The 19,398-nt window shown below is 38.8% G+C and overlaps 2 protein-coding genes across 2 annotated transcripts; both read right to left on the reverse strand.

Moving 5' to 3' along the window:
• Positions 1 to 531: 531 nt before the first annotated feature.
• LOC103142507 (group XV phospholipase A2-like) lies at positions 532 to 10,344 on the reverse strand. Its single transcript, XM_016674524.1, has 7 exons — positions 10,029 to 10,344; positions 6,164 to 6,320; positions 3,755 to 3,873; positions 2,578 to 2,676; positions 2,271 to 2,495; positions 1,704 to 1,816; positions 532 to 1,427 (listed from the first exon to the last, which is right to left on the reverse strand). Exons 1-7 carry the CDS (start codon positions 10,165 to 10,167, stop codon positions 1,026 to 1,028), a joined length of 1,254 nt encoding a protein of 417 aa, XP_016530010.1. The 5' UTR covers positions 10,168 to 10,344; the 3' UTR covers positions 532 to 1,025.
• A 1,764-nt stretch (positions 10,345 to 12,108) lies between these two features.
• On the reverse strand, positions 12,109 to 17,995 carry lcat (lecithin-cholesterol acyltransferase). Its single transcript, XM_007558604.2, has 7 exons — positions 17,600 to 17,995; positions 15,059 to 15,215; positions 14,744 to 14,859; positions 14,530 to 14,625; positions 14,101 to 14,325; positions 13,361 to 13,556; positions 12,109 to 12,817 (listed from the first exon to the last, which is right to left on the reverse strand). Exons 1-7 carry the CDS (start codon positions 17,748 to 17,750, stop codon positions 12,454 to 12,456), a joined length of 1,305 nt encoding a protein of 434 aa, XP_007558666.1. The 5' UTR covers positions 17,751 to 17,995; the 3' UTR covers positions 12,109 to 12,453.
• Between the last annotated feature and the right edge of the window lie 1,403 nt (positions 17,996 to 19,398).

Raw genomic sequence — 19,398 nt, forward strand, 5'->3', positions numbered from 1 at the left:
CAATGGAGGAATAATGTAAAGCAGAGAGGAGTGTAAATAAACTACTGGTAAATAAGCTGAAAAAGTGGCAAGGAACTGGTCAAAATGCATTTTCTTTCTGCATTTCCTCAACAACAGCTGATTAAGATTTCTTAGCTACTAAAATGTGAACAACTGTTTAAAAGGTTTGAAAGAGAATTAACAATAAGGTTACTGTGAAAATGTTGTATGGTATAAAACAGTTACTTTTGTGCAAAATATGAGTAGAAAAAAAGAAACGGCCACATTTAAAGAACCTCGTGTGAAACAAAATGTCCCTTCACCCCTCCTATAGAAAATGAATGCTACATGCTAACTTATAAATTACCTCAAAATACAATTAAAATACTTNAAAATGTCTTGTTATAAGCGAAATAACCTGTCAGTGGAACAGTACTTTTTTACTAATATTAATTATTTACTTGAAACAAGCTTCTGTATCTTGCTGAAAAGTTACTTGTCTGTTAGTTTTGTCTTATTTCAAGTATATTTTGCACTCGAAACTAGACCAAAGGTTCTTGGTAAGGTTTTGTGTTTTTGCAGTGTTGATACGGCGGCGGTCTGTAACTTCTGTATAACTGACCACACAAGAACCGCAACAGCTTCGCTGAGTGCAAAACACAATCAACAAATCTCACAAGTTAAACGAAAATAAGACACAAAAATGTAAAATCATTTATAAAATTAACAGGGTGATTAAAATCTATGCTTTAAATTTTCTGTTACAAAGGGCTTCAGAAATCTCTCGCAGCATTAATAAATCATCCCTGCTTTTTGACACTCACACATTCTTTTTTTAAATCTAAACTTTGTGAAAATGCGAGACAGAAAAGTATTAAGTCTCAACGACAAAAACACCTCGACATCCAGAGATTTCAGGGTTACACGCATCAGTTCACACACACACACACACACACAAAAAAAAAAGCTTACAGGATTTCTCAAGTAAAATCTGAACACTTTGAGTTGAGACATTTGTTGGCATGAACCTCAGGCTTTTGGCAGCATCACGGGGAGAAAAGCACAGACTTGATGTACTCCAAGGTGGTGATGTTCGCCAGCATTTCTACGTGCTCGTTGCCCGGCAACTCTTTGAGCATGACGGGCTGCTTCTGCTGTCCCGCCCACCGCTTGCACTGCACGGCGCTCCGCAGGTTGACCGTCCCGTCCCCGTCGCCGTACGTCACGTTGGGCTCCATGTCTGGGAACTTGTCCGAATACCGGAAGGCCTCGGGCGTGGGGATGCCGTTGCCGTACAGGCAGTGGACGGCGACGCCGGGGGCGGTCAGGTCCGACACCAGCGGCTCGGTGTCCTTACGCATCAGCCAGCCTTCTGCGAAACCGATGTCTGAGTAGAATTTCTCGTAGTCCTGCACGGTGTAGTTGTTGGTGGGGGTTTGGACTAAAACCTGGAGATGGAAAAAAAAAAAAAAAAAAAAAAGACTAAATAAGGCAGCAGAATGGGATAAATCCAAGAACTTTTACCAGTTCTGATCCCTTTTCTGTTTGTGACAGATAGGACATCATTTTGGTCAATGTGGTAATAAGCAGGTAAAAGGTCAACAGATTATCTACAGAGGAAAACCTGAACAAAGGGTGGAGGAGAGGAGACCAAATACTGGCAATTAAAATAATATTCAGAGTCAGACGTGCATAATTTAAGTATTAAGTCACAGATTACAGACCTGATCTTTGGGCCAGGTGTGGGCGTACGGGAGGAGCCAGGTGGTGGAGACGGCGGTCCGTTGCTGTGAGCGAATCTTCAGAGGGCTGATCAACGGGATTTGGTCATTGTCACCTAAATTTTGGGGAACAAAGAAAATGAGGTACAGAGAACTGAAAGTTAGCAGATTATTTCTGACCCAGAGTTTCACACTCTGGTTTCCTGAGAAGTGCAAAAGGTTTCTTCTTGATCTTATTTTACAGTTTCACGCAGCCTTTGATGGTCAAAAGCACAACAAAGTTTCTCTGAAATGCAAGAAAGGTCCCATCCCATCTCACATTCTACAGGCCTCCGTTTACATGATGAACAATTAAAAAAATAAATAAATAAATAATGACAATTAGCTTTTTTGTAAGCAGGGATGGAATAAATGATCAATTAACAAAACTACTTTTGCAAGCCTTTTCAAAGCCTCAGTATTGTTTATGCTTCTGTGCTTTAAAGCAACATATTTTGGTTTCTGACGTCGGTTTAGTTTTGATGTTTTTTGAAAGTCAGCACAGCTTTCACGCTCCCGATCGTCTCTTACCGGATGTGACCACGCGGAGGGTTTTGGCCACGCCGGCCCATGGTGGTCCCAGACAGATGAAAGTTTGGATGTATTTGTCTTTCCAGGCCTGCGGCTGCTGGTTGAGAAAATACAGCGTGTACAAGTTCCCCATGCTGTGGGCGATGAGCACCACACGCCGTCCGGCTTTCTCCGCCATCTCCTCGATCATCTCCTTCAGATTCCGGGAATAATTTTTATTTTCATCTAGCAAAAAGAAAGAGACAGAACTGAGGCTCCGCTCACAGGCCAAGTCGTGGCATTTTGTCGTTTTAGCGTCGGTGCCTACTCGGAGCTTTCCTCCAGTCGTACGGCGCTCCCCTCACGTCGTCGTCTCTGGTGTAGCCCCACTCCACCATCGCCTGCACGATGGTGAAGAAATACATGCCTGGAATATACAAACATGAGGTATGTTAGATAAAAACACCAGATGGTTGTAGTGCAGAGTTAAAAGTAAATAAAGATTTAGCAATGTTGAGCATAAACGTGGCACATATGCGTTTATGTACATTCAATATATATTTTTTTCCTTTAAAAAAAAGATAAAATTGTGGAAACATGCCTAGTTTGTTGCACTGTAGAATAGCTGACAGTTTATTGTGTTGATCAGAGAGAATCTGTGACGGTTGGGTTTTTGCAGAGATCACTCTGTATTTTAAATAATTTAACTTTGAAAAACATCTCAAGTTCTCAACTAGATTTAGGCCTGAACTTGGACTATGTCAGCAAGAGCATGCTTTTCTCTGAACAACTCCACTCTGGTTCCTTACGGTCGCTGACTCAAGGGAAGGTGGAGAAAAGACTCCAACCCAGTCTCTAATCTTTTTCGGTTTTTGTTCTGACGGCATCTAGCGTTCCACAGCATGATGCTACAACAATAATACTCCATGGTTGCAGAAAGTGTGTTGAAGTGTTTTTTTTCCCGTAACGCACAAAATTTTTTGCATGAAAGGCAGAAACGTTTCAGTTTATTGTCGTCTGATCAGGGCTTCTTCTTCCACATGCTCGCTGCATCCCCTTTATGGTTTGTGGCAAACTGCAAACAGGCCTTATTATGGCTTTCTGTCAACGACGGCTATGCAGACAAATTGAAAGCAGACGTACTCTTTGCCATGTACTTTTAAGTTATTCTCTCAGTTTCCTGTTTTCTGAAGCCCTGGCATATGGCTGCTCATCCTGAGGCTAGCTCTGATTCCTTTCTGTTAAAAATTACTTATTTTTCTTCTTCCGATGCTTGATCGGAACGAGGGGTTGCACCAAATTGAAGATGTCAAACATTTTTTCCAGTTTTTCTTTTTTTTTTTTTTATCAATTAATGATATTCCATAATTTATGTAGCTAATGTGTTTGCTACATGTTTTGGAACCTGGAAATGTCTCTGAGAAGAAGTTATTGGAATTTTGTTGAGGTCCAAAGTTCTCAGGTTGGCGGAGCTCACAGGTCTCTCCCAGGCGTCTTTCACTCACCCACACTGCCCTTGCTGGGGTCCAGGAACTCCAAGGAATACGTCTTTCCGAACCCCGGGACTCGAATCTCCACACCTGGTGGAGAGTCGGAGGTGTGCGTGATATTGTTGTAGATCAGCCTGCAGAAGTAGACACACACAGATCTGGATCAGTTCTGCATCTGTGTGGCCCACCGAGTTTTGGAAGTTGAACTTGAACACAAACGGTTCCTGTTTTCAGTCCCAGAGTTCACCACATTATTTGTGATGTGGGAATGGAACTTCTCCAGCTCTGGTTTTTGTGTCCACCAAGCAGATGAGAGAGCAAATGTTTGGGTTTTAACCAACAGCTGCGACATTTGACGACTGTCCAGCTTAAAGGAACAGATTGCAATGTTATGACCGTTTGCTGTGGAATTACCGTCATCGTGATGAAGTATTTTTATGCAACATTATTAATATTGTTGTCCTTTCTCACACATACATTTTAATCACCTCAGTGATTCTTGAGAATAGGGACAAAATGGGTTTTAATTTTCCCATTTTTTTATTATTTCTCAACCTTAAGAATGCAAATATGACAAATAATGTTTTGGAAATGTAAAGATGCTAAGGTGCAGGCTCCCAGTTGCAACATTTTTTTAAAAATTACATTTTTAATCGACCTGACCCAGAACTTTGTCATCACCATCTGACAAAAATAAATATAAAATAATTTTTTAATGACACTATTAGTAATATTTTTTATCATTTTTACAGACAAATGCTTCTCAAGAAGCAAAAAAAAATTATTGAAAAAAAACAAAACAACAAAAAGTCCATCTGATGGAGTTGACAGTGCATGATGGAGTTGACAGAACTGAAGGTGGTGACAAACTAGTGAGTAAAAAGAAAAACTTGATACATGTGAAGTAATGCAATTTATGTAAAATACGTTAAAATGAATTAATTGCATATTTAAGTGAGATTTGTCAATAATTTCACTAAAAGTCACAAAAACTCTGATGGAGTTGAAAAAAAGCCAAACTACCTCAATTTATATGATGTTATTCTGAAGGAGGCCATATTGTAGCTCTTCAGGTCCATGAAATCTTTACAGTTTACCAAAATTAAGATTTATTTCACAAAATTTCATCAAAGTTTTGTAAATTGTCAGTTATGGTGTTGACACATCATGGTTGTGACAAGCAACTTAGGAATAAAACAGAAGAAAAAACTAAAGAATAACATAAGCTAACCAGAGCTAACTAGCCCTCCTAGCAAAGGAAGAGAAAGGAAGAGGTCATGGGGTCCTCAGAAGTTCTGGTGCCCCCAATAATGCCTGATTTTTTAAACATTATTTTTATGTCTGATGGTGTTGACAAAAACTAGGGACAAATTTCAATGGAGTTGGAAAATATATAAAAATAATTTTTTTTAATTCAATTTATTGATACTTTTATAATTATTTATATGACTACTTATACTTAGTTGTCATAGTATATAATTTTAGTATTTCTTTAATTGTTTTAAACTATTATAATGTATTGAGTTCTACTCCTGAACAAGGGATTTTACAGGCATCATCCACCGACTACAATGTTTAAAATAAAAAAAATATTCAGCAAACACCAGGAAAATATACATTGTTGTGCTCACATGACCCAGGTTAGTTTAGTCAGATATTGGAAAAAAATATATTTTGTGTATATTTTATTCAAATTTTGTGCTTTGTCCATAGGACTTGTTTTGTCCCTATTCTCAAGAATCACTGACCTTCAATATGCTAAAAATAGATATGCTTATCTCCTTTCCTCAGTAGTAACCTTCACACCAAAGAGCACCAGTACAAGCTGCTTAGCTCTGGTGCATTACTGGATTGGGGAGAAATTTGATTTTCCAACCAGCCAATCAGCAGCCAAGCTCAAGCTCTCGATGCTGCAAAAGAGTGAATAGCAGCCAAGATCCAAAGAAAAACTTTGCTAATGAAGAACAGAGCGAGAGACTTTAAGACTGTCTGCTTAAAAATAAAAATCTAAAGTGATAAGAGTTGGTTTACAGCAGGGATCTTCCAACTCCTGTCCTCAAGAGCTGCTGTCCTACAACTTACAGATTCATCCCTGCTCCACCACACATGAATCAGATGGTGGAATTACCTCTTCAACATCCCATTGACTTTGGTAAAGGCCTGCTAAGAAGCCATTTATTTGATCCAAGTGTGTGTGTGGAGTAGCTGCTGAGGACTGGAGTTAGAGACTCTTTGCACAGTATTACGTAAAGCCTGAATAAAGAAGCAAAAAGCCTTTTCTGACTGAAGAAAACGATTGACCTTTTCACCGCTGGGAAACACTAAGCACTGTAGTCAGCTATAAGAAATAAGGCCTATAATTGTTTTTTTTTTTTTTAACACAGTTCAAATCTTAATTTGGCTCTGAAAGAGACTCCCACCCACCTCATGTTGTCTATCCAGCAGTCGATAATGATGGGCACCAGCTGCTCCACGTCAAGCCACAGAGTGAAGAAGTTTTTCGTCTTCTGGTAGCAGATGTAGTGGACCCCTCCGGATTTATTCAGCTTCGCCTCCAGCTGGTTCCCCAGATCACCCGGGACTGCAACAAGCAACACGTAGAGTCACCTCACAAACTGACCACAGCGTCTGATCAGAATGTTTTAAACCACAAAAATATACCCAGGGAACCAAATGGTTGATCTTTTATCTGACAAAAAAAAAAGAAAGAAATAATCAGGATTTAATAGAGTTTATAAGAAATTTGTGCAAAAATGGTTCAAGTTAAAACATGTTTATATTTGAAAACATTATAAAAGCAGCAACACTACAGGTAATTAAAGTCTTGAATATCAGCACACAGCTGAAAACTGAAAGTAAAAGGCGATCTTCAGACTCCAGCTGCAATACACACACACACACACACGCTGTGGAGTGGCAATCCCTGCCTGCCTGGTTTCATTGAAAAAGAAGAAACATGAAGAGGAGCAAGAAAGTTGCAGTATCCAGGTTTTGATGCAGCAATGCTGTCTTGTTGTTTTCAAGCAGGGCCAACAGCATTCTGCAAGCATTTTAATACCAAGGCTCTAAATCGTAAAGAAATCTGTCCGGACATGTTATTCAGTCAGGGTGTGAAACGGGAATGCAGCTCAGGTGATGATGAGCTGAAATCATGAACTGTTGCACTTTCTGAGCAAACATACAGCTGCAGATCTCTTCAGTTTATAAAAATTCTCCAGACTTTTAATGCTTTCCTTTCACTTAATTTTACCCCATTGTTAAATAAATAAATAAACAAACCCTAACCCTGACTAATCAAGATTATGGATTGTAGCTAATGTGTAAATGTGCCCCCCTCCATTCAAACACTAAAAAAAAAAAAGAAAGACAGTGAAATCAAGGATAGTATATTTTTGCCGTACATATCATCACTGAGCCTTTCGTCATCCTGAAAAGTTTACGCAACACAAAGTCAAACTTGAGGGATACATGTTTGATTGTATGCATCGATCTTAGTCAAAGGTTGCTGCGGCATTTCTCCACCAGCTGCTGCGCCAGCAGCGCAAACAGCAGGACACTCAGAATAATCTCCCCTGAAAACAAACACCGCATTGATCAGAGTCGTGAAAACGATTCTCGATTTCACAGAGCCGTCACGAGTGAAGGGTGCCGATTCTCCAAAAAATGTTTTTGTAAGAAATCTGTTCCGAGTTACTAAATACTGGGAGTTTATCAGGCTGTTATTTATCTTTTCCACAAGTTTACTCAAACACAATGGAGATCAGAGCAGCTCCACAGCCTTATCAAGCTAATGTGTTCAGACAGAGCCTGTGGTTTGAAACAGAGATAAATGTCTCCAAACTCAAGCCTCCAACCACAGAACGAGAAGATTTTTTTTTTTATTGCCCCAGAGAATTAGACAAATGTTTTAAACTGAATCATAAAGAAGAGCTTTTGAGTACTAAACAGAGTGGAAAACTCCCAAGAGATGTAATTAGGTAATCAGTAAAGCTAAATGGCTGCTGTGCTGAGGAGTCAAATTCAGGCTGAGTGGAGTCATATGACCAGAAGACTTCTGGACTCACACATGATAAACAGGTCTTGAGTCATCCCTCGTGTTTCCAACTTGTTTTCCAATGGAGGAATAATGTAAAGCAGAGAGGAGTGTAAATAAACTACTGGTAAATAAGCTGAAAAAGTGGCAAGGAACTGGTCAAAATGTATTTTCTTTCTGCATTTCCTCAACAACAGCTGATTAAGATTTCTTAGCTACTAAAATGTGAACAACTGTTTAAAAGGTTTGAAAGAGAATTAACAATAAGGTTACTCTGAAAACATTATATGGTATAAAACAGTTACTTTTGTGCAAAATATGAGTAGAAAAAAGAAACGGCCACATTTAAAGAACCCCGTGTGAAACAAAATGTCCCTTCACCCCTCCTATAGAAAATGAATGCTACATGCTAACTTATAAATTACCTCAAAATACAATTAAAATACTTATTTTTGTGATTTCATAGAAAAAGGGAGATTTAACAAATCACAAACTGTATTCTTTGGGAGATTTTATTCCATTAAAAAAATGCAATTGATGTTTGACACGATAATTAAAGTCACCTTACAAGTTAAAAAAAGAAAAAAAAAAAAAAGAGACTTTTTTCATGTTTTTTTTATAATAAGGGAAATAGTTTCACTGTGATTAACAAAAAAAAGTTTCTGGAGACGTTTTGTGTTTGATTTTACAGGCGCTTCTACACAGCCATTTACCACCACATTTTAAATCCGTGGTGCATTCAAGTCAAATCGTGCAAAAGGATATCCATATTAAAAATAATTGCAAATGATTCCCCCCCCCGTCCCCATAAATAAAGATTTTTTTTTCTTTAATCATTTTCAGGCGCTTTTACTGGTGTACACTGACCTGATAAAATGACATAATCCAACCAAAACTCCAACTTGTTCTATATTGGCCACTTTAAAAATACTCAAAATTTATCAAATTATATCTGAAAATAATCTAATCAATTATACATCAAAGTATAAAATTAGGAATGGATTTATGTACAGACATTAATACTAATTTTTATTTCTTCTTCCCTTGTGGTACAAGACAGAAAATCTACATATTTTTATCCTAGTCTGACATAATTTCTGTGGTGCCGCTGTCCACTGTACTGGACAGTGATTATGACCTCAGCATTAATTTGAAACAATAATCGTTTAGCTGTGGCTTAAAGTTGAAATTTTGTTCTGAAGTTTAGTTTGATTAACTGGAAATTTTTTATTTTTATTTTAAATCAAATAGTCTGATAATGTTTTCAAGAACCTATATTGCAAAAAATATTTGATTTGATATCCAAAAACAAGCTTAGCTAGAGCAAGCCATGTTCTGATTCTGATCACTGGGCACAATTTATATCTTAATTTTAGGATCTAACTACAACGTCCATAAAAGAATGCATGTTTACACGCATAATGTCCTCTGTTGCTGACGGTAAATTGACTGCAATGTCAATTTACAATCATTTATTTTCAACACAATAAGGCAGAATATTTTATGACAGTAACTTAAGATTTGTTCATAGTCACACCTTTTTCAATGTAAATTATTAAGACAAAGTATTCAAAGAATTATTGACCCACATTTTCACTTAGTATTGTTAAAATTATTCTAAAGCTTTCTGAGATGAAATAATTTATTTTTTACAAACAACTCTTCAGGAGATTTAGCCAACACACTGTTACTGAATTTAAGCATTTCTAGAGTCCAAAAACACCCAACCCAATTGACAGCAAGTTTAGTCAAATTACTGAGCAAATCCAATATGAAATGGTTAAATAAAACAAAACAAATAAAAATAAAAAAGGGTGTTATTTGGGAAGTGTTGCAAAAGAGTTTGACATTTGATGGCACATCTTTGGCGTTATGAAGTGTCCGACGTTATCATGTGTATTTGAATACACCATGAGGCTGTAGCCATAAAACGCCGTGTGAACGCGCAATGTGACGCCGAACTGAACTCGACTCAACAACACCGGTCACATTCCTAACTAGACCTCATCAGAGGAGGAATCCCGTAAAACAGCGAATTAGTCCGTTACATGAGTAAGAACCTTAGGTCTAACCCCAACACACCTCTATTCTCAACGCGGAAATATACAGACGTGAACTTTCTTGAATACATTTTCCTCGTTGCTGGTACACCCTGTACCCCAGCATGAATTAAAAAGAACCTGGCAGCATTTGGTTTTAACTCTAAGATGATATTTTACACCCGAATATGACATAAGACAAAGATATACGCCTTACTGAGGACGACGGGGGGTCTCTGGCTCTGGCATGACTTGTTCTGGAGGCATTCTTCCACGGGTCTTCCGCTGCTCGGTTCCAAAAACAATAACAACAACAAGCCGATGCAGAGGGCTGTCAACCGGTGCCAACCCGCCATGGCTCCCGATGTGGCATAGCCGGTGGGTCACTGTCGGCTCCTCTGCGTGTGCTAGCAGGCACTGCCGCCGGCTGTTTCTGTTGTCGGTTAAGTACCTAGGATCATCTGATCAAACCACTTCAGATGCCGATGATGAGTAAACAACTGCAGATCACGAGGTGCAGATTGCCGAGCAAATCAAACAGCAGCCTTGAGTAATCGACCGCAGAGACGACGAATGACAAATAATCGATACAAGCTTTTGTTTTGTTTTCTTGTCAGTGCACAGGATTCCCTCGCAGTCTCGAAATGTCTGGAATTTGACTTTAACAGTATGGACTATTGGTGTTTCCAGACTTTGTTAATTTCTCTTATCTAAAACACAAGATAATTTGTAAGGCTATTTGTCTTTGCCATGATTTAATCTTAATTTACACAATTTGCTAAATCTCAAAGATTCTTGTCAAGATTATTGTTAGCTTTTTTTTTTTTTTTTAGCTTTTTCCTATTGGCCTACAATCAAATTATATTTTTCTCCCAGTCTTTTTTTTTTTTTTGCCATTAATTTTCTTAATTGTCTGCGAGGATAAATACATTAGAAAAAGTAATATTTGGGAAAAATATTTCCCCAAATATTAAATTAAATTTTAAATTTCAGAGTGTACAATAGATTGTACAGGGTCCCAGTTTAGTGATGCTGAATAAGGCACAGGAGACAATATTTAAAACGATTATCGGAAATCACTACTTCACAGAGCTTTGCTTTTTTCTTTCTTTTTTTTTAACTCAGATTTTTATCTTCAGTCGTTCATAAAGCCTTTTAAATTTCAGAGTGGAAAATTATGGAGCCTGAACATCCTTTATTTAAAGGAAGCATTAAAAAAAAATACCATTCTCAACTTTGCACCACACTACATTGTAATAGTGCAGTTTTTAAAATAGTTTTAGAACGCCACATTAGGCTATATTAAAGTTATTTCTTGTTGAGCATTCCAATGGGAATATCCATTTCTCTGACTTTTTAATGCCGCATTTTAGATATTTTTCCCTTGTCTGACCTACATTAATTTATTGTGGTACATATTAAAGATAAATTCAGTATCAAACAACAAGAGCAACAACAAAACAAACAAAGAACAGATGACCATGAAGAAGTTTGATTTGGAAAGATGGAGGAGACAAAAAGTTCACACACACACATCTGATAAAATGACAGCATTTTGTGATGTACAAAAAGGAGACCACGAATAATAATTTGGAAATTTTTGCATCTTTAATATCACATATATTTTTTTTTACAATTTGGCTGAAAAAATATATATATACAATGACATTAATTATTTTAATTCTTCTCTAAACGTTATGGCTTTACCTAAAATATGTAAAAGTAAATGTTTTGCTACGGGATTGAATTTTAATTCAGGTTAATCAAATTGAATTAAAGGAAACTGGATGCTGAAACTGATTTGAAAGGTGCTTCAACCAAATGTTCATTTAAAGGTGTGCACATGTCTGTAACAAGGTTATTGCCAGATGTTTCCTCTAGATAAAGATGTTTCATTGGAATATATGGGCTATGTGTCACATTAAAGATAGAAAAACACATTGAAATAATCGCGGTATCATTTTTTAACAAAACTCAGGCACTTTTACATGGATGTGCACACTTTTTTAGATCCACTGTAATCTGATCCAGTATTTAAATAATTGCATGTCAAAAATCGATACCCGAGGGCATAAATAGTGGCATTGTGAATCCAGCAATAGATTATCTGGCAGTATCCTGATCATCCAACAGTCATCATTAGAGTTTAAAAGGTATCACATTGTCGGTTTCATCAGTCCAGCTGTTTGTAGACATCACAGACAACCTTAAAAGTGAATTTTAGATATAAAAAGATTATCCAATTTTTTTTTTTACAGCATCAATAGTTTAGAGGAACAGACACTATTCAGTGAAGTTATCTAAGCTGTCCAAATGTATTCCGCTTTATCTCTGAACTCTACAAAAATATAAACCCTACGGAAAACGTACATTACAAAAACAGCTGTTACCTTCGAGTTGTGGAACATATGCTTTAAAAATAACACTGATTTGATGCTGATCTAAAACAGTTGACCACTATACATGTATATGTGGGAATAAACAGAGCACAGATAAACCAACACTTTAGTTTAAATGAGAAGGTCAGAGTCAGACTCCTTCAGTCCAGAACAATTTATAGCTGAACATAGTGACCAAATATGCTTATTTTTACATGTATACACAGGAATCCAGTTACATCAAACACAGCACTGTAACATCTGCTATATAACATCTGACCGGACGTCGACCTCTTTGGGCACATCGGATTTACCCTCCAGGATTTGCTGGATCTGATTGAGCACTTTCTCATGGAACACCATATCTAGGTGGGCCAGGCCCCTGTACTCCGTCACGTGGACGGGCTTCTCCTGCTGCCCCACCCAGCGCTTGCACAAGCCCATGCTGAAGCTGTCCACCGTGTCGTCCCCGTCAGCGTAAACAAAGTCCACCGGGTCCCCGTCGGGAAACTCCTCGTTGTAAATATGGGTTACGGGTGTCGGAAGCCCCACGCCGTACATGCACCACACCTCTACGCCGGGCGGGTGGAGAGCACTGGTGAGGTTCTTGGTGTCCTCCCACATGTGCCTGCAATCAGTAAAAAAGATCTATTTAATTATTATTGTTATGTTTGCTGTTTATTCTTACATAATCCACACGATTTTCATTTGAAAGCATCTGTAGTTGTTTTCAAATTAGCTTTACAGAAAACTGAAGCTGCTAAACAGCCCTTTGGTGGATGATATAACTTCCCTTAACAGCAGGGGGCACAGAAACACCACAACTTAAGAAAGTCAAAGTTGAACTAGTCCGTATCCCTAAAACAAACATGTCAAAACACATTTGAATTTAATTTCATCTTAGACAAATGCCAAAGGCCATTTACTTAAGATGTGGAAAGTTTTCAGGAATGCAACAAAGATACTTCAAATCTTGTGAGCGAGTTCAGTATTTTAATAGTTTACCAACAAACTGAGATCTACATGCAAGAGAAAAGGTTCTGACCAAAACATCCTCTTTCACATGTTTACTGTATAAAGCTGGTGCAGAGAAAGAACTAAATATCCATATAAAAGTGTTTTAAAAGCATAATTTTGAAGCTAAAGAAAGAGCATAAAAGCTCTAAGTTACCAGCCATCCTCAAAGCTGATGTCTGTGAAAAGACGCTTGAAGTCCCGATGCGTGTAGTTGAAGGCTGGAGTGGAGATGAAAACATGGTCTTCTGGCCAAACCTCCTCTGACGGCAGCAACCAGGGATTAGTGGTCATCATCCTCTGCTCCTCGCGGATCTTGATGTTGGAAAGCATCGGGATGCCGTCGTTTTCACCTGCAGTGAGTTTTAGTAGAAAGTGAACAGCAAGAAGCACTAGCGGAACAAGTCAGCGTTGGGCCGGGGGGCGGGGCCAATGACCGGGCCCCTCAAGTGTATCACCTGCGCGTTTGTTGTTTGATTTTTACCAAGGAAGCACATTGGCTAAACCGTGAGTGAAACAGTCACTGGGACTGACTACTATATATTCCAATGAGGGAAAGTAACTTTAACATTACATACACCTTTCTGCACAGGCGAGGGCACACTTTCTCTGTCTATAATCAGACATTAAAGCGACTTGAAACCATTCCTCCCTCCCAGGCACCCATCTGGACCCCCAGCACCCCCTATAGCTCCGCGCCTGGCAAGAAGGTACAAACTCACCAGCACATCTTGACTGAAAACTTATCCAGTGTTAAGCGGTTCTGCCATTTTTTTATTTTTTATTTGGCAGAACCAGGTGCCAAATTAAAAAAAATAAAAATAAATGAATAAAAATCAAGTTTCTGGTATTATCCATTAATCATCTGCCGCAGGTTCTGTTCCAGTTAAACTTTACCTGAGGTCAAAACTCTGAGTGCTTTAACAGCGCCCCCCCATGGAGCTGCAAGGGAAATAAAACCCCTGATGTACTTGTCCTTCCAGGGCTTCGGCTGATGGTTGAGGAAGTAGAGGACGTAGTGGGAGCCCATGCTGTGTCCCAGTAGGTAAACTGGTTTCTCGTACTGGTTGTACATCTCCTCAACCAGCTCCTGCAGCTTTAGAAAATAGGCTGCGTTCTCATCTGTGAAGACACGAAAGCGATGATGAGTTCTTTCTGGGTCAAATCAGACATCCAGGTTCGTTCAAGAATCATCACCTGATATTCCTCCCTCTGTTGATGCAGAGGCACTGAGATAAACGATTAATTAGTGGTTACAGTTGCAATAAAAAAAAATGGATAAAAAACTTGGCCCACATTAGGTGTTTTAACAGGACACCCACTTACTTGGTGCTAATCTCCAATCGTACGGCGCGCCACGGACCGTCTCGTTCCGGACGTAGCCGACGTTGACCAAATGTTCCACCGTAGTATGAAAGTAACCTCGAAAGAACAGAGTCATTCTCTGGTAACTTGCATACAAACACACGGAAACCAAGCTCAATTTAGTGAGCTGAAGAAGAAAGGCTTTTAATAATTAACCCCGGTTCAGTCGTCTTACCTGCCAGTTTGTTGTAGTCAAGAAACTCTATGGAGTAGGTTTCCCCAAATCCCGGAACTCTGACCTGCACCCCTGGAGAGTTGGATGAGCGTCGTGTTGTCCTGTTGTAAACAAGTCTGAAGGGAGAAGAAAAAAAACAAACAAAAAAAAAACATGAGCGACAAAATAAATTGATCAAATAACTGAAAAATAGCTAAATTTTTAAATTCTGGATATCAATCGATTCAGAGTAAAACAAACTATTCATTTGAATGTAAAAGAGAGACACCAGCAGAATGCAGGTGTGGTTGGACAACTTAAAACAGTGTGTGTTACCTGATGTTATCTATCCAGCAGTCCACACCTATTGGCATGAACATGTTGAGATCGATCCACAGAGGAAACCAGTTTTCAGTTTTCTTGTAGCAGAACCAGTGAACCAATGTTGGTTTGTCTATTTTGGCTTCGAGTCGGTTCCCCAAGTTCCCAGGCACTGAACAGAAAACATCATACAAGTCATTTTGTTTAATAATAAACAAAAGCAGCAAAATGTTCATCTGTGGAACCCGCCACGACGAATCTTCATTATCTAAGCTACATGCTGTATTGTCAGATACAGATCTTGTCAGATCTACTTTTACCTGTTGTGAATAAAACTAGCAGGGCATTCCAGAAAAGGAACCTGATAGTGTAACGGTCTGGGGGGTGCTTTGATGTTTCAGGACTTGGACAATTTGAAGTAATTGATGGAAACATGAACTCTGGCTTCTCCCAGAAAATTAGGAATGAGAACATCCCGCCATAAATTTGTGACCTTTGGCTTAAGCACACTCAGGTTTAGAGGCAGAACAATAATCTGAAGTACACCAACAAGTTCATCTCTGAATGCCCCCAAAATTAAGTTTTTTTTAGAGTGGAGTGGCTTAGTCAAAGTTAGTGAAAACTGCATTTTGAGTTTACTTAGGTTATCTCTGATGCTCAAACAGGCTTGATGGGTCTGAAACATTTAGGTGTGACACAAAAAGCACAAAACAGATCAAATCCGTATGCACGAAATCTCTATTGAGCAGCATCGTACTTGGCCTGCTGGTTGGACTTTCACTGTCCTTGATGGCCACACTGGATATAGATTTCAGTGGGTGAGTAGTTAAGCCCACTTAAAACAACAAGAAGCACGGGGCAATATCAAACATGGGCACGTTTTTCCAAAGTCTTTCAGGCCACGTTACTTTATTTTGCCAATCAATGAGGCAAAAAATTTGCTTTCAGGTAATAGTTGGAATTTTATCATAGATTTTTCTTTAATAAGTTGGACATTCAAACTTGGTATGTCCAGCTTGTGCCTTTTGTGAATCTTTTTTATTGAGGACCTTGAAGATTCATTTTTGGTATTGTTTCATGTCATGACAACTGAATCTCAAATCTTGAATACTTGGGTCACCCGTTGGGTGTATGAGGCTTTATGACTAAAAAATGCAAGTCAGAGCTAAACAGTTTAAAGAACAGTCATCCCGTAATGGTCTGATTACAGGACATTCAGTCTGTTTGAAAGGAAAATACAAAGAAATTATGGATGACTCATGACATTTTCCCAGTATTCAAACTTGTTTTTTTTTTTTTACATAAACCTGCTCTTTGAGCTCTTGAAGAGTAACTTTTATTTACCATCTGCCTTGTGTCTTTGGCTCTATTTGGTCATGCTCCAAATAAGGAAGTCCGTTTCCCAAGTCAGGTGTTTTAGCATCCTTGTGTTGGATCCCACAGGAGCTAATCGAACTCTGATGCTGAAAACATCACCTTGATGAAAGAACTGTCTACATTGAACAAGTAGATATCATGACTGATCTAAGAATTGAATTAGATTAAACTTGAGAAAGAAAAATATGAAAAACATCAAGGAGTAGAACTCTTTCTTGGGAGGGAATATTTAACTTTTCCACATTTGATCTGGGTCAAAACTTTGAAAAACTATCTTTCACTACAGGTGCAGCTGCAAGACTTCAAGCATATGACTATGAGCCTTTCACAAGTCACAATATCAGTCATAGTAGATGGAGTGCTTAGCAACATCAATTTTCATGTCTTCATTAAATTTAGGTATGGACTTTGACTGGACCATTCTAACATGTGATACTTTGATGAAAGCCATTCCTTTGCAGCTCTGGATGTATGCTTAGACTACTGGTGGAAGGTGAACCTCTGTCTTAAAGCCTTTTCTTTTTCCTGAGTTGCAATATATATATTTTCACTACCATAGAATTTAAAATGTAGGCCAAAAGGGTAGACATTGGTTTTCTTCTCATCAGAGAACCTTCTTTCACACTTTAAACAATACTTCTTAAAGTTTTCTTCTTAGCACTTTTCCATAAAGGCTAGATCTGTGGAACTGACCAAAAATAATTACTACTCTTCCACCAGAGCTGTGAATCTCTGCAGCTTCTCCAGTGTCAACATGGACGCTTTTGGGTGATTCCAAGAGAGTTATAGGAGAAATAGTATGTTTTAGCAGTTTTGTGGCCCACTTCAAAAGTATGAGCCTTTTTTCTGTTTATGACTTTAAATCTAAAATAAATAAAAAAAAAAAGTTTGGAAATGTGAAGTACGTTCACAGGAGGTGATGGTTACGTTTGAAAATGTATGAGTAGCAAATATTAGAATACAGTCAGATCGGACGCCCTGGTAGATTACATATCTCCCCCCCCCCTCCACACACACACACACACACACACACACACACACACACACACACACACACACACACACACAGATAATTTATCAGAAAGTTTGAGCAGGGAAGAGGTTCCTCAAACATCCATCGCGTTCTGTGAGGTATAAATTTAAAAGACCCGAAATGACGGAAGCGAACTCTCCTCTTACCTATGATGAGCGGCGAAGTGTTGTTGCTCGGTATCTTGGTTTTAGTGCTGGGTGGGAAAACGACGTTGACGATCCAGAAGCCGGCGGAGTGATGAAGCCCCAGCAGAACCACTGCGAGCAGCGCCCAGCACATGTGACCCGCGGACCCCATCTTCTCTGTCGGGCAGCTGCGGCGGCCCCGCTCGGCGCTTTGTGAGCAGCTGCAGACGACGAGGGCGCAACAAATACGGAGAGAGGACACTCACACCGACTCGAGCCGCGGCTGATTTTTTTTTTTTTACCATATGCGGTGGTGCATGCCTGATTTACACTGAAGATAAGTGTTAAACTATGATTAATGCAGGAGGAGGCAAATAAAACGTGCACTGGCTCCGTACTGTCCTATCGATTCTTCCCGATCACGCGTGTTTTGTTTAGACAACAGTACGTCAATGATTAACAAAAAGCGCTGCAGAACAAACATTTATTCTTTGAATCGCATAAATAAAATAGGAATAAAAAAAAATCCCCTCGTAAAATACTAGTTTTCGACTCTGAGGTAACTTAAAAAGCGCTCATATAAGTTCTGGTTGGTGAAAACAGGACTTCAGGCTAGCTATCGTGAAGTGAGACATTTGCATGAGGTTATAACTATAGCAGGTTCCCTTCGGCCTCCAGCTGGGATGAGTCTGCACGGCCTGAACTTTCTGATGCTGCCTTCACGGTCATGGTAACATCCAGCTTCGGAAGGAATTAGACACGAGTTACAGAAAGGAATCTAGGAAGTTGGCTTTTACAGAAACAAATTGAGGACTAACTGCTGTTTTACTCCCCACATAGGTTCTGATATGAAACCATTTTTTAATTTTTATTTTTGGGAAACTGCCTGTTATCTTTAAGGTGTGATAATTGTCCAAACTGGTTCTATTTTTTTTTCTAGGCTGCTTTTTTTTAATTATTCATTTTCTGTTTGGTAAGTTTTCTAAAACTATGTATTTCAGCCTGATGTTTCAACTGTGCATAAATAAAAAAAAAGTCACTATGATTTTTAGCTGTATGTTCCATTTTCTCTGTTTAAATCTTTGAAAAACAGGAAAGACAACAGTGTTTTACAGAGAATTAGAATTTCAGCACCAAAAAGATGATTCTCAAAGAGATGTTGACCTTAAACAAGTATATAGTCGACAACTAGCTGAAGGATGAGGCATCTCTTAAGTCTTTAACACTTAAGAGAGGGATTTTTTTTGTGTGTTAGTGTCCTATACAATCAAGTAAATTTTCACCTGAGAAAAATAGCACCACATCCTGCTACCATCTATCTACTTCAGCATCTGCTAATTGCACAATCCGAGTGCATGGAACAGTAAAGCTTTCGATGTGGGGTTACTGCAGGGCATTAACCTGTTGCATATGCTGTTTGTTTAAAGTGGGGCACAAGGTCAGTGTCTCGTCAGCGTCTCTTTCGGGAATTTACCTCACACCTCCACAAACTTGGAAAACATGCTACACACTCACGTGCTCTTAACATACGGCCTCATAGCTGTTTTACGATGCAGACGGTGTAGAAAACATGCGTTCAGTCAGTTTTCTTGGTGTTTGAAGAGACCATTGCAGTAAGAAGAAGAAAAAAAAGAAAGTAGCAAATTCAATAATGACCCAGACCACAAGTCGAGAAAAATATTTTATCTTCTTAAAGAATAAATCAATTAATTGATAAACACTTTCATTGACCAGGATTATGTAGGGTAGTCATATCGCATGTTCCACAGGGAGCATGCGATATGACTAGGTTGCCTTTATTTTACAACTGCTTCAGGCCT

Source organism: Poecilia formosa, unplaced genomic scaffold, assembly GCF_000485575.1.
Source record: "Poecilia formosa unplaced genomic scaffold, Poecilia_formosa-5.1.2 Scaffold97, whole genome shotgun sequence".
Lineage (NCBI taxonomy): Eukaryota > Metazoa > Chordata > Actinopteri > Cyprinodontiformes > Poeciliidae > Poecilia > Poecilia formosa.